This window comes from Suricata suricatta, chromosome X, assembly GCF_006229205.1.
Source record: "Suricata suricatta isolate VVHF042 chromosome X, meerkat_22Aug2017_6uvM2_HiC, whole genome shotgun sequence".
Taxonomy (NCBI): Eukaryota; Metazoa; Chordata; class Mammalia; order Carnivora; family Herpestidae; genus Suricata; species Suricata suricatta.
In genome coordinates, this window is record NC_043717.1 from 76467388 (window position 1) to 76483677 (window position 16290).

Below are 16290 nucleotides of genomic sequence, written 5' to 3' on the forward strand. Positions count from 1 at the left end.
GTGGCGCAAACTGTAAGTGGGCGTTGAAGCACAATGACCGAGGAATCCATTTCCGGGTTAGACCACCAGGGGGCGGAGATGTAGAGGTCTGAAAAGTCGGCCACTGGTGGCCCCTGCGAGAGTGGAGAGAAGGCTCCTCTCTCCTCCCCTGAAGCTGGAGGGTGGATAGTCCTCTTGTTTGTGTGGATATACTTTTCAAGGGAGGCTTTCAGCAGGTAAGAGCTGGCTGGGAAGGAGCAACTCTGAAAGGTCCCAAGGCTGGATATGTAAGTTGAATGAGGAATTCTTGTCGTGCAAATGAGCTTGATAGAGCCGAACTCTTTTAACCTTTTGTGGGTGTGTTACCTCAGGTGGGTTGTGTGATTGTTCAGTGAGGAGACTGGGAGTATTAAAGACAGAGCTAAGAAGAAACTGGAAGTTTGAAGTGCTCACAGGCAAACTAAAGGAGAAGAAGAGGAAGGAAAAGAAAGCTACTGTGTGTGTGTGTGCGCGCGTGTCTGCGCCCGCCCGTGTGTGTGTGTGTGTGTGTGTGTGTGTGTGTGTGTGTGTGTGTTGGGGATGGGGACAAGGAATCTCAGCTCAAGGAAATGGAGGGCACTTAGTCTCTAGAACTAAGGGAAAGACTCCTCAGAGGATATCTCTCTGGTTAGAACTCGGCAGATGGAGTCCGTGAACCACGTGGAAGGATAAAGCCAAAGGAGACGGACGGATGGACAGACGGACGTTGGAGGTGGGGTGGGGTGGGGAGGGCATGTGTGAGGGTCTGGGAGATTGGAATGCAGGGAGGAAAGAGGTAGTTACAGTATTGTGATTATTTGGGTTAGATAGACCTGCCAGTGCCCTTATTAAGAGTGTGCCCTTGGGTAAGTCACTTTGATCTCTGTACCTCAGTTTCCTCACTTATAAAATGGAATTAATAATAGTACCTGCCTCATAAGGTTGTAAAAATTTAATGAGGAGATAATTTTGAAAAGTGCTTCGTATAGTGTCTGGCATATAGTAAGTGCTCAATAAATGGTAGTTATTATTTTTTTAATGTTTATTTTTGAGAGAGAGAGTGCAAGCAGGAGAGGGGCAGAGAGGGGGACAGAGGATCCAGAGCGGCTCCATGCTGGCAGCAGAGAGCCCTATGAGGGCCTCAAACTCAGAAACCACAAGATCATGACCTGAGCCAGTGTTGGACGCTTAACCAAGTGCTCCAGTCGTTATTTTTGATGGTAGTTATAATGGTAATAGATTGGAAACAGTTGGGTGCATATACAATTTAACAAAGGTTGTTTATATGCTAGGTAGTCATTGCATTCTTATTACTGACTTCTCTAAGTCTTAGGGGACTGAGAAAGAGCCAGCTCAGACCCAGAGGTGGAGCCAAAGGGCTTGTCAAAGGTAAGGTCCAGGTAAGGTAAGGCAGTTAGCCCAGGATGCTGGGCGAAGCCAGGTAGACAGCAGTATGAAGGTTCAGAATGGGGATGTGAGAAGCCAGAAGAGCAGACCTCACCTTTTAAAGTTATTTTTCTTTATTTTTTTAAATTTTTAAAATGTTTTATTTATTTTTGATACAGAGAGAGACAGAGCATGAGAGGGGGAAGGGCAGAGAGAGAAGGAGATACAGAACAGGAAGCAGGCTCCAGGCTCTGAGCTAGCTGTCAGCACAGAGCCTGACACGGGGCTCGAACCCATGAATGTGAGATCTGACCTGAGCAGAAGTTGGAGGCTTAACCGACTGAGGCACCCAGGCGCCCCTAAAATTATTTTTCTAAAGGCAGGCTCTAAACTTTTTCATCTAGCTCCTCTATGATTCCTCTATATGCTTCTTTTCATTGCTGGGGTATCTTCTTTATTGGCACAGGGAGGACATAATTTTCACTTGAAGATATTTTCATAGAAATCAAAGAATAGGAGGCAGAAAAGAACAAGGACAGCTTCTACACTGTTATTACCTTCAATAAACACCAGGCCAATCCTTGCTGGTGTACAAACTATTTCTCTTCCAGAAATGAGATCTGAAAGCTATCCCCACTTTTCTGTCTTTTCAAATTTGACCTTCAAGTTTCAGCCCAAATTTTCCTTCTTAAGTCAACCTCAGAACCACCTAATCAGACAGGTACTGATAGATTGGAGTACAGCCAAGGAAACGGAAATCCTGCTAGGTCTTTGAAACAGAAAATTTAATGCGGGGATTAGTATGTTGATAATGGAAGAGATGAGAAGCCGAACCAGAGGACAGTGAAGCAACTCAGACATTACCAACGACAGGAAGCCCCTCTTATCCCTAGACTTGGAGGGACAACTGGAAGAGGTAGTGAGTGGTGTTACCAGAGTCCAAGGACTGGGACTATCTGGTGGGAACTAAAGCCAAGATGTGGATGCCTTGCAGAAGCTGGGGCCAACGAGGGAGGGGATGCCTGGTGGTAGTTGAAGGTGAGCCTGATAGGAAATAAAGCTGCTGCTGCAGGTACCCCAAAAGTGAAATATCCTAGCTAGTCCCTTCTTCTTACCTTTGGGTTGGTCAAACCTACCCAGAAGCCAAGGGGCAATGGACTGTGGAGAATGTAGTTCCCTTAATACAGAGCAGAGCAGGAAATGGACAAAGAATGGATCTCAGAGTCAGAGGCAGATAAAAAGCCTAATTATCATCCTTATTTTAGAGAGCGGTCGTCTGAGGCAGAAAGAGGTTAGATATCCCCAAACCACACTAAATGGCAGTCCATGTTTAAAATCCAGGCAGTCTGACTAGTCCTGTGCCCATGCTCTCTGTAATCACAGCTATTTTTAAAAAATGTTTTTTTTAACGTTTATTCATTTTTGAGAGATGGAGAGAGACAGGACATGAGCGGGAGAGGTGCAGAGAGAGAGGGAGACCCAACATCTGAAGGAGGCACCAGGCTCTGAGCTGTCAGCACAGAGCCCTGTGGCAGAGCTCAAACCCACAGACCATGAGATCATGATCTGAGCCAAAGTTGGATGCTTAACCGACTGAGCTACCCAGATGCCCCTGTAATCACTGCTATTATATACTCATGGTAATAATGCTATTGTTATTTTACTCATGTCAGGCTTCTCCCTCTGAAGTAGACTTTAAGCTCCCTAAAGGCATCAACATTTTTACCTTTATATAATTTATAGCACCAAGCCCAGAATATGTAGGTTGTTCATTTACATGGGATTATTAGCAGGTTTTCATAGTTCCCGCATTACCCAAAGTGGGGGCACTATTAAAATGCCCTCTGTGGTTCTAAATGTTTGTTTTCTTGTTAGTGAGATGTAGCAATCCCAGATCAGATTCCAGAGAATGGTTTGGCAATAGAGAAAAAGAGCAAAAGCTGCAATGAGAAAAATCAGTATCTATATTGCCTGAGGGTATCCCAAAGGAAAGAGACAGTTATTAAAATTTGAAATGGCTCTGCTCCAATGCCATAAAGTTTCTACAGATTGAATTGTGCATCTCTTTCACCAGGAAAGAGGCTGCCCTATCCCTTACACTTACTATAGTTTCTGTAGTTTTGGATTGTTTTATGGGACTGAAAGCTGGCAGGGTTTATGGTTTGTTCTATATTCTTATGAAGCAGTTCTTGAGAGCTAAGAGAGGGATACAGCTATTTTAGATGAAGTGTCTGTGATTCCTATCCTCATGAAATCTTTAGTCACTGGAACTGGTAGGACAGGGAGATTGGTGGTTCAGAGTTGTGCTTCCTGGCCTTAAAGTCTATGTGATAGGGTAGCAGTTCTGTTTATGAATGTTGGGATAAGGCTACCTCGGTTCAAATCCACGCTCCACCACTCTTTAGCATATGATGTTATCAGAATCCTGGGGATAACATAGTATTATAATATAGTGCATTATCCTCATTTTTCTCCTACCTTCTCTGGCTGTTCTTTCTCAATCTCCTTTCCCACCTCTACACAGTGGAGTGCCTCACTCTTGGACCTCTTCTCTTTTGTATCAACACCCACTCCCTTAGTGACCTCACTGAGTCCCATGGCTTTAAACACTATGCACATGCTACTGACTTCCACATCTTTATCTCCAGCCTGGATCTCTCTGCTAGACCTGTAGACCATGGGCTACCAGACATCTCCACTCAAATGTCCAACAGGCATTTCCAAGTCCACATATCTAAAACTGAATTCTGGATCTCTGCCTTGTTCTTATGCCTACTCCTATACTACTCTTCCCCATCTCAGTAAGGGAAAATTCCACTCTTCCAAGTACTCAAGCCCCAAATCTTGATGTCATCCTGGATTCCTCCCTTTTGCTCATACCCCATATCTGACCCATCAGAATTGGATCTAGTTTTGAAATATACCTAGACTCTGATCACTTCTCATCGTGTCCATCATGGCCACCCTATTCAATACCACCATCAGCTTTTGTTTTGGTTAATGCAATGATCTAACAATTGGTCTTTCTGTCTTTGCTGCTGCCCCACTTCTGTCTTTTTTTTTTAACTTTTATTTATTTTGAGAGAGAGACAGAGCATGAGCAGGGGAGGAGCAGAAAGAGAGGGAGACACAGAATCTGAAGGAGGCTCCAGGCTCTAAACTGTCACAACAGCCTGACGTAGGGCTCGAACCCATGAGCGAGATCATGACCTGCGCTGAAGACAGATGCTCAACCGACTGAGCCACCCAGATGCCCCACTTCTGTCTTTTCTTAATCAGCATATTCTTTTTTTTAATAAAAATTATTTATTTGTTTTGAGAGAGAGAGCGAGAGAGAGAGAGAGAGCGAGCGAGCAAGAGAGCGAGTGCAGAGGAGGGACAGAGTAGAAGCCAAAGTCTTTACAGAGGTCTCTCAGGTGCTAAGCGACCTGTTGTTTACCCTCTCTGACGTCATCTCCTACTTCTCTGTGATTTGTATTCTCCACTCCCGTCACAGAGGCCTTCCAGGGGCTGAAATCCGAGTGTTAGTGTGGCTGAGCTCTTATCTAGAGGCTCTCGAGAAGAATCTGCTTCCAAGTTCATTTTATGTTGTTGGAATTCATTTCTTTGTGATTGTAGGACTGAGGTCCCCACCTCTTCGCAGGCTGTCAGCTGGGGGTACTCTCATTTCCTAGAGGCCACCTGCATTTCTTACCACATTTTCTTCCATCATCAAGCCAGCAATGGCACATCAAATCCTCCCTATGCTCAAATATCTGACATCTTCTTTTGCTACCAGCTGGTGAAAACTCTGCTTTTAAAGGACTTACATGATTAGATTAGGTCCATCTGGATAATCTCCCTGATTAGTAACCTTAATTACATCCATAAAATCTTCTTTGCCACGTAGTGCAACATAATCACACATGTGCTATCTCATCATATTCACTTTCCTGATGATTAGGGCTGGAAATCTTAGGGGAGCATTTTAGGATTCTGCCTGCCATGATAATATTCATACTGTTTAAGAAACTGACCAATCAGAATGTATGCCAGCACTCATACTGGAACAGAGGCATGGAAAATACCTGCTGTTCACACGTTAGCTTTTACTTGCTGGATTGTGAGGTGATCTGTGGGAATCCCAGAGGGAATAGCTGGAGTGGCAGCTATTTACCAACTGGTATGGAAATATTTCAATGTATAGACAACTAGGTGCTGTATCAGTGCATAGCAGTTGGTCATCTGCCTGGTTAGCAGGTTACAGATCATGGCGTAGTGTACAAATTGTTGTCATCTTCTCTGTGCTTTGAAAGTCTGAGGTTGGTCCTGGATGACTGTGGGTGGACAGGAAGAACATCTGCCCCCGTAGGTACTTCCGGGTGTGCAGTGGCCCCTCCTAGAGCCATGCTTACTGTCTTTACAGTGCTGGAACTGTTTTTGATGAATGTATTTATGGGCATAGCTGTGTTAGGCAGTTGGGGAGTTCATTCATTATCTGGGCCTCCAGATGCTGCCTCCCCAAGGGAGACAATCAAGTCTATGCATTTGGGCTCTCCCCAAGCCTTGCAGCAGATGTGGCTCCGTGAGGCAAGTCCTATTTACTTACTCTTAGCCTTGGAGTGAGCACTCCAGAGTAGTCAGTGAAACCCAGGGTTCTTATTAACTTGCTAAATGAGGCTATACCACAACAGATCATTATAAGACTCATGTTTTATGAGGACGAGTCTCAGTCAAAAGAGATGCCCCTTGTAGGTGAGTTGGAGGTAGAAATAGGGCCTGAGGTGGATGAATTTTGTGGGACTGATCTGTCCCTCCCACCTAATATTTTCATAAGGGTCAGTTTGATTAAAATGGTATCAAGGGCAGCTTCACTTGATGTAACTTGGAACATACACATGAGGAATGGCATGTTGAAAGAAGTGTCACAAGGAGAAATAAGCAACTTGAGGGAGATAAAAAGATAAAGGGAGAAGAGTAAATCACTGTTCATCATAAACAACAATAATGTGAAACATGGCCAGCTTTACCTGATGATGCTGGCTGGGACCACAGAGCACAGACCTGGAGTGATCCTGGCTTCCTTATATCTTGAAGTTGACTATTACTGTAGTGGAGCTTCCTCTGGCATAGAAATAGGAATTTCTAAAGAGCCATATATCTCTTCTCCCAGCGCTCTGCATCCTACACAGAGCATTGAGAAAGAGCTCGACCCTTCAAGGTATTGCTATTACCCGACGTTCCTGAGGCCTGTCCTAGAATGTACACTAAACAGGTTCCCAGTAAAATTTGCCAACAACTGAGTCTCTACTTAGACTGAGTCAGCCTGTTGAAACTTTTGAAGTAGGAGAGACTTATCTTCAGTGGCTTCCCTTACTGTAACATTTTCTCTATATCAGGGCCCTTCTAAAAACTGCGTTCACTACTGAAGTGGAGATTTTGCAAGTGGACTCAGATCTACTTGCTGGTCTTTACCATTCAACGAGATCCACATATTTTTGGCAATCAGGTTGCCCAATGTCAGGATTTCACCGGATCCGGGCCCAAATGATAAAGACACGTTACTGGAGGATCCCAAAGTAGCAGGTAGGATTCAGAATGGTTGACCATGACTTCATACGTATGAAATGATATAGATTCTATTCGGGTCATCTTCCAGCAAACCTTCCTCCCTCTGCTCCCAGCTCTCTCCAAGCTAAGATATTTTCTTCAGGTACAACAGTAGGTGGCGTTAAAACACAACTTGCTACCAGCAGGTGGTGGCAAGAAAGCCAGAGTTGATTATTTCCACTCTTCCTAGCAAAATGTCACTGAGCTCAGTGGGAGATACCACAGCCCTGCATTAGGTGACAAGAAAATTTCTTCCTTTTCCATTGCCATTAGGAGCAATCAGTTAAAAGACACCCAGGGAGAAAATGACAAATGCTTCAGCATGAATATTGTCATCTGTGGCAGGGGTAAGGGGATGCCAGGCATAGGGGCAGAAAAATACTCTCCCTGAGATTTTATGCCTGTCCCCCTTATACAGACAAATTTGGATTGAGTATAGACATTCCAGAGTTCTTGATCTGGTTGGGTTTGAACCATGGAGAGAGAAAAATATAAAATTGAAGTATATTTCATTTCAAAAGCAGCAGATGGGCAGAATTTCAGAACTAAAAGGGACCTTGCAAGCTTAGCCTGTTCATCTAGACATGCAGACTCACAGGGTGTCAGAGCTGGCAGGGATATTAAAGACCACTGTATCAGATATACATATGGCCAACGGGTGCATGAAAGGTCCTCCTCATCACTAATGATCAGGGAAATGTAAGTCAAAATCACAAGGAACTATCACATCACACCTGTTAGAATGGCTATTATTAAAAAGATAAGACGTAACAAGTGTGGTGCAAATGTGAGGAAAAGGGAATCCTGGTGAACTGTTTGTGCAGCCACGATGGAAAACAGTATGGAGGGCTCTGAAAACAGTTAAAAATAGAAGTACCATATGCTCCCACAATCCCACTTCTGGCTATATATCCAAAGAAGATGCAACCAGTATCTCAAAGACATGTCTGCACTCTCATGTTCACGTTGGCATTCTTCACAATAGACAAGACATGGAAACAACCTGTCTGTGCACTGACAGACAAATGGTTAAAAAAATATAGTGTGTGTATATATATACATATATATAATTATAAATATAATATATGTAAAATGATATTATTATTCAGCTGTGAGAAAAAAGGAATGGATGGATGGATGAAACTGGAGGGTGTTATGTTAATAAGTCAGACAGAAAAAGACCAATATTGTCTGATCTCAGTTATATGTGGAATCTAAAAGAAGTCAAACCATAGAGACAGAGAGTAGAATTGTGGTTGCCAGGGGTTGAGGGTCAGGTGAAATGGGGAATGTTGGTCAAAGGATACAAATTTATAGTTAGAAGTTGAATAAGTTCTGGGGAGGTAATGTACAGCATGGCGGCTATAGTTTACAACATTATATACATGAAAGTTGCTAAGAAAGTTTCTATCTTAAAGGTTCTCACCAAAAAGGTAATTTATGTGAGGTGATGGATGTGTTAATTAACCGTATTATGATAAACATTTTGCAATATGTATGTGTATCAAATCATCGCGTTGTACACCTTAAACTTACACAATAGTATATGCCAACTATATCTCAATAAAGGCCATCCATTTCAACCCTTTCACATTTTGGATGAAGAAACTGAGGCCCAAAAAGGGAAAGTAACTTACATAATGTCATAGTTATAAACAACAGGACTAGTACTCTAGTCCCTAGTCTTCTAACTTTTAATATATTTTTTCAGTATACACCCCCACCTAAGCACCTAAGATCTAAGCCATTTTAGTGGATACATTTATGTTCTTGTTTTTTATATTATTCAGTGAAAGAAATTCTACAAACCCACATAGGGGATTATATCTCATTGTTATTTATGGTTAGGAAAATTTTCCAAATAGGTAACTAAAAAGCCTCCTGCTGCAATATAAACTCATTCTTCTTTGGTCTGTCCTTAACCAAAATGGATCATAATGGTCACTATTTCCAGTAATATTTATGAAATATGGACAATATGTGTGTATCCATGTGTGTAAAATGTGTATATATGTACATATATTTATATGTACACTTATATTTATATAACCAATAATTTAAGCTTCTTTTCTGTAGGCTAAAAGATTCCTCAGTAGCAGACCAAATCTGAGAAATAGCATGTGTGAAGAAAGACAAGAATCAGGTCTTTCCATTTGTCTTCTGTGCTATAGCAAAAACTTTCAGCAACAGATAGACCCATGGGGGTGAACTAGCACCTTAATAAGAACTAAACATCCAAATCCACTGATGCCCAACCAAACAGGGTGTCAGATAGCCAGAACTCCTCTGCTAATACTGTATTTCTAAACATGATAGGCAGATTATAAGAAAATAAGCTAAGGTTAGATATTTTCTATGACATAAAAAATCAGGGCAGGGCCTGAACTGATCTTGTATCCTATACCTTCACCATTTCTAGTTTAGAGTAATATTTCTGATCCAAATGGTAACATGATGGTCAAAAAGGATTCAGTGATTGACTCTACTTAAGCATGTCTTACTATGGAGAGCAATTATTCATATATTCTTGATAAAAAAATAGTCATTCTTTGAGAATGCTGTTTTTGGCAATGAAATGCTCAGTTTTGTGAAGGATGTTTTCACAGTGAAGAGGGAGATAGGACCCTCCTGCCTAGAGAACCAATTAGCTTAATCAACCTTAAAAATTAGTGGGATGACAAGTTATAGTCAAAGTGTGCCCATATCTCCTGAGCTCTCCTTTGTAAGGCAAGAAAATGGATTCAGAATTTTAAACATTTTTACCAGGCTACCAAAATCATATTAACAGAACATCCCCTTCTAAGTTACTGAGATTCAATGGACTAAGGGTCCAAACTGAGTTGCTTCAGAAAGAAATAATGTACTCTAACAACTGAGAAGGCTAATGTAAAATACTTGATGCAGACAGACCGCTTCATTGAGCTTCCAGTGGGCTCCATGCCAACGCGATCACTCTTGAAAATCAAGCAATCACCCTTGTAAAGCAAGCTACTCACGGCAATAAGCTGGTAGGAATTGTTCATCATGGCAATCAGCATGTTCAGCAGTACTACCAGGGAGATGACGTTATATGTCCCAAACATGGTAGCTCCCACAAACTCTGTGAACTCGTGTCTCGCTTGCACGTTGGTGACATAGAGATTTAGAAGGCCGAATACAGACCAGAAGAGCGACTGAAGAGTTTCAAACAGCCTAAAAGAGGTCAAAGAGCACGTTACTTAATTCTATAGAAAGAGCAAGAAAAAGAGACAGAAAATGTAATCTGCTTAATAAGGGACTTGCCAGATTTATGTCCCAACAGGTAGACTGATGATCTCACATATGTTGGTCTCTTTCCCCACACAAACCAATCAGGTGGGTTTGTTTGTTACCACTTCTATGTCTTATGCTTTCCTCTTACAACCTGGAATACCATCTCTCTTTTTTCAGTCTATGCTGAGTCTATACTTTTCTAAGATTTACTTCAAAGGCTGCTTCCTTCGCCAAACTTTCTCTTTCATGTTGAGACCACATGATTTATCACCCAATTAAACAAAGACCCTTGATGAGTAGATGAGAATGTGGTACTTGGGTTAAATTGTTATAGGTTAAAAATTCAGCTCTGTCATTTGCTAGCTGAGTGAATGTGAACAAATTACCATTTCTCATACTTCTATTGTGGTTCTCACAGGGTCTCCCATGGTGCTAAGCTCAGTGATGGAGCTCAAGGATCTCTGAATTAACACTTTGTATAGATTGTTTAAAATTATTCTTTTTTTTCTTTTTTTTAAAATAATAGTTTATTGTCAAATAACACCCAGTGCTTCTCCCCACAAGTGCCCCCCAACATGACCATCACCCCCTCTCTCCCTCCCCCTCCCCCTTCAGTCCATGGTTCGTTTTCAGTATTCAGTAGTCTCCCTTGATCTGTGTCCCTCATTCTTCCCCGCTCTCTTTCCCCTTCCTCTCCCCATGGTCCCCTGCCAGGTCTCTCCTGTTAGACGTATGAATGCAAACATATGGTATCTATCCTTCTCTGCCTGACTTATTTCACTTAGCATGACACCCTCGAGGTCCATCCACTTTGCTACAAATGGCCATATTTCATTCTTCCTCATTGCCATATAGTACTCCATTGTATATATATACCACATCTTCTTGATAATTATTCTTTAATGTTTATTTATTTTTGGGAGAGAGAGACAGAGTGCGAGCCAGGGCAGGCTGAGAGCGAAGGTAGATACAGAATCGGAAGCAGGCTCCAGGCTCTAAACTGTGAGCACAGAGCCCAATGGGGGGCTCGAACCCATGAACCATGAGAGATCATGACCAGAGCTGAAGTTGGACACTTAACTGAATGAGTCACCCAAGTGCCCCTGTGTAGATTGTTTTAAATGATATGTTACCTGACAATTACTGAGACCTTATTATACATAAACATGTTACGCACTTTCCATACATGATCATTATAATCCTTATAAAATCTTTATTGTACTGCTGAGGAGATTCAGAGGTCACTCAAGTGCTGAGCTAGGATTCAAATCCAGTTCCATCTCACCTCCCCAAACTACAGCATTATTTAATATTAGACGGCTTCACAAATTATTGTTTCCTCTTGTATTCTCCACCTCCAATTACATAACTTTGCAATTATATGTTTTCGGTGTCTAGGGTTTCTCTGGCCTCATATTCAGAAATTTGTGCATATAGCAATAAAAGGCAGCCAGCTCTGGGTGGCACAAATCAACCATTTTTGAAGCACATGGATGAAGTGCAGAACATAAGAAATGCTGCTTTAAGATTAGATGTCCTGTTTCAATTGCTCAAAATATGTTGTTTTTAGAGTGTAATGTATTTTGAGAGGCTTAGGGATTCATTCTTGGGTTCATTGTTGGGGCATGTGGGAAATGTTTTAAAGATTCCTTTTCTCTGGGCCTGATCTTCCCCTAGATCTTTGCAGGACTGTCTCCTTATCATCATTGCAGTCTCAGCTCAAATGCCACTTCCTCAGAGAACCTTTCATTGGACACTCTACCAAAAGCAGTTCCACCAGTATTTTTTCCTATCTTACTGTCTCATTTTATTTTCTTTGTAGTGTTTCAAACTTCTTAAAATTATAGGAATTTTTTTTGTTTTAATGTTCATTTTCTGTCCATCCCCACTAGAATGTCAGCTCTGTAAGGGCAGATATGTACAACTACGATGTACCTGACACATGATAGGCACTCAATAATACTTGCCTAATAAATGAATGAACACTTTTAACTATTACTATTACTGTTATCAAGGGATTAGAATCTAGGAGACTCGAGGCCCATTGACAATTGCACGGTCAGTGGGCTGCACAATGGGGTTAGTCATTTTGATGAAGGCTGTGCTATGTCTGCACCGGCTGACTCTCATGGAGCCTCCTTCATGGAGCCTATGCCTGGGAAACATGCACATGGCTCTTTTCAACCTGTTAAATGGCTCTTCTCTTATCATCATAGGTAACATCCATGATTCTTCCAGTAGCACACTGCTTGTGAGCTAGCCTTCAAGGACGAAATATGCTTTTTGTTTGATGAAATTAAGGGCCAGTTGATGAAGCATTTGAGAATTAAAAGTAAGCTGAAATTCACAGGATATGAATTTCCAGGAAAGTCGAAAGGTCAGGGCCAGGCAATGCAGTTCATTATAGAGCCAGGCAAAGGGTCAAAAAACGGAAAGATATGGGGTGCAGGAGTCTGGTTGTACTAAGAGGGCACAATCTGGACATGGCAAGATCCATTTGAAATCAGGACAGGTGGGAGGCCAGCAATGGCCCAGGCAGGTAGCCAGTAATAGAAGCTGGGGCAAGTATATCATTCATATGTTGGCAGGGTCTTACTTCATTGGTTGTTCTCCAGAATAGATGGCATTATACTTCTTTATCCCCATCCCATTAACAAGTACAATTGCAATGATTAACGTTTGAGTGTAGAGCTTACTACTAGCTGTTCCAATGACTGATATAAAGAGTCCCTAAAAGTGGAAGTTCAAGCATTTAAAATCTTCCTGCAACTACAGTGATATTCTAGTCAGGGAGAGCCTATATGTACAATTGTACAAGAGAGAAAAATAAAGGTGAAAAGATTATTATTCAGTTTTGGTACTTTATACTAACAATACCTTTGACACGGGGCACAAAATAGCACAATAGGAGAAGCTGGTTTGTTGAAGGGCACGCCCAGGTAAATTGGGTGACTGACATGTGAGATAGATAAGAGCATTCTAGTGACACATTTGTAGAAAGCCTTGTGGCTTCTAGACTTAGTTGAATTCACTGGGAAAGAACCACTACCTAAGGAGGTGGGTATTACTTGGTGACCAGGTCCATAATAAAATCATCACAGAGATGGGAAGACTTGTTGACTAAACCCCAGAATCCTAATACCATAGGAACATCTTTATGATTTTAAAGGAAATAATCCATTTAAATAAAAATGCTAAATGAAGCAAAGAGTAAACAGACATCGGAAGTTGTAGCTTAAGGAGGGGCACAAAGTGAGGATATAAAGACTCAAGAAGACTTGATATTAAATGTATGGAAGACAAATCCATCCCAGCTGGTTAAGGGGGAACTTGAGCATGTTGAGAGTCATCCACAAATAGATCACAAAGCTACGAGGGGCACAGTAGAATAAAGATGGGAACTACAGTCTTCTGGACACTTTATGAAAGTCTCATTTTTGAAATGGGGAGTTCATCTTTCAAAAAGTAGAAGGACCATGGAGAGGATTTACCCCTCTGGACTTAATTCAGACCAGTGACGGACTGGGGTTTCTTCTGCAGTTTCCTAGACTTGCAACTTCTTTGTCCATCATGCATTTAACAAGCTTCTAACTCTGGATGGAATGCTTCTGCCATGCTCCCAACTTCTAGTCTCCACTTTCATCCTGTCTCCTTCTCTGCCCAACTCTTGTTTGTCCTGCCCCGAATCCTTCCCTACAAGGTTGGGTTAGATGCTCCTCTTTTGTTCTTCCATAGCACCTTAGCCTGATTCTACAAAGGCATATATCACATTTTAGACACAGTACGGGGGAGTGGTTAAAGGAAACTTTAGATTCCTCCCCTTATTAACTATTTGACTTTGTAAAAGTTAAGTAACCTCTTTATTTTTTTTTTAAATTTTAATGTTTATTTTTGAGAGAGAGAGAGAAAGAGAGAGAGAGAGAGAGAGAGAGAGAGAGAGAGAGAGAGAGAGCAAGCACTAGTGGGGGAGGGCAGAGAGAGAGGGAGACACAGAATCTGAAGCAGGCTTCAGGCTCTGAGCTGTCAGCCCAGAGCCTGACGCGGGGCTCAAAGTCACGAACCTGTGAGATCATGACCTGAGCTGAAGTCGGGCACTCGACCAACTGAACCATCCAGGCACCCTTAAATAACCTATTTAAACTTCAAGTTTCCGCATCTCTAAAATAGTTTATTGGTAGGATAAATACTAATTGCTAACATTTACTGTGCTCTCATTACGTACCAGACACTGTGCTAAGTACTTTGCATGTTTTGTATTGTTTGATTCTCAGAATAACCCTGTAAAATAGCTACTATTCTTTTATTTTTTTCAGACAGGAACCTAAAGCACAGTGGTCACACTGGTAGGAAGTGGCTCTTCTGACTCTGGAGCCCACATGCTTAACCACCATTCTCTATTACATAAGATACTGTTTGGCAGAAGCATTAAAAATGGCACCTATTCTAATTGTTTGCTCATGTTCTCCATTAGACTATGAGCTTCTTAAGAATAAGGGTGCCATCTAGGGCTCCTGGGTGGCTCAGTCGGTTGAGCATCCAGCTTCAGCTCAGGTCATGATCTCACAGTTCATGGGTTCAAGCCATGCATTGGCCTCTGTGCTGACAGCTCAGAGCCTGGAACCTCCTTCTTATTCTGTGTGTCCCCCTCTATCTGCCCCACCCCTGCTCATTATCTGACTCTCAAAAATAAATAAATGTTAAAAAAATAAAAAAAAAGAATAAGGGTGCTATCTTAGTATCCTCATTGGCTGGCATGTTGCAGTTGCTGAATACATGTTCATTGAATAAATCTGTTAAAGATGACAGGAGAAGCACACAAATAATCAAAGTGCAGATAATTAGTACCATCCTGTAATAAGAGTAGTAGGAAGGCTATGAACTTAAAATAGGGGGAAAAAAGAAGAGACAATCAAAAACAACCTTTAAAATCTGGCCAGAGCCTTGAAGAGCCTTTGATGGGGGCTGAGTTCATATCTGTGCAAATAAGATGGTATAATAAGAACTGAATGGTAGGTAGAGAAATCACCACTACTTAAGTAGGAATAGCCACAAATGAATGGAGTTGGTCTACAAGGAGATCCCAAGTGATCTGTGAGTTCATGGCTCTGTCCTATTGCTTTGCTTGTATTCATGACCATTGCAACTTTACACAACACATTTTATATAACTTAACAAAACCAGTCTTCTACCTGCACCCTTGGATAAAAGCACAGACTACAGCTTGTATGCCTGGATTGAAATCCTAACTCTGCCACTTACCATCTATGTGACTGCAGGCAGCCTGTTTAAGTGCTTTGCATCCTTATTTCTCTATCTGTAAAATGGGTAATAATAATGGTGCTTACCTCATAGCATGGTTATGAGGATTACATGAGTCAATTCATGTAAAACTCATTCTGTACTAGTGTGTGGATCTAGCACTCAGTATATATTAGATATTTTTATGACTTGGTAACCTTTACACCTCTTTCTTGTCTTTGTAGATTGTCATTCATTTCCATACCTAGTTGTACATAGTTGTAATCATAGTGTGTATAATTTTTGTCTTTTTAAAAAACTACACATTTGTGGTGTGTCACTTCTGGCATATATATAGAGTCTTCACATGTATCGTTTTAATAGCTGCCCATTTTCCACCCAGAAAATATCAAGCCTGTCCGATATTTTAATTGATGCTTTGGATAAGAAGAGATGACAAGTTTCTAAGATCTTCAGATGACACAAGACAGGGAAGGATAGCTAACGGATGGGATGACAGGATAAAGATTCAGAAAGGTTTCAACAGCATGGAGCAATGGACTGGAACTAACAAGATGAAATTTAATAGGGATCAATGTAGAGCTTTGCTCTTGGGCCAAGTGCCCAAATTCAGGATGAAAGACGTAAGAGAAACGCCAAGGATTTTTTCTGACAGCAAGCTAAAAATAGATCAGCAGAGCGACACTGTGCTAAGTGTTTTGTATGTATTGTAATATTTGATTCTTATATACTTCAATATGGCCAGATACTTCAGCCATATGAGGGGACAGTGCCAAAGTTCAATCTTCTAGAATCGAGGGTAAGATG

The 16290-nt window shown here is 41.5% G+C and overlaps 1 protein-coding gene across 1 annotated transcript in view; it reads right to left on the reverse strand.

The window, feature by feature from the left end:
- TRPC5 (transient receptor potential cation channel subfamily C member 5) overlaps positions 1–16290 on the reverse strand; it is a 153035-nt gene that overhangs the window by 22448 nt on the left and 114297 nt on the right. Inside the window, exon 7 of the mRNA XM_029930258.1 lies at positions 9969–10164. Within this exon, the coding sequence (XP_029786118.1) occupies positions 9969–10164 (196 nt within the window). The remainder of the gene's footprint in view (positions 1–9968; positions 10165–16290) is intronic.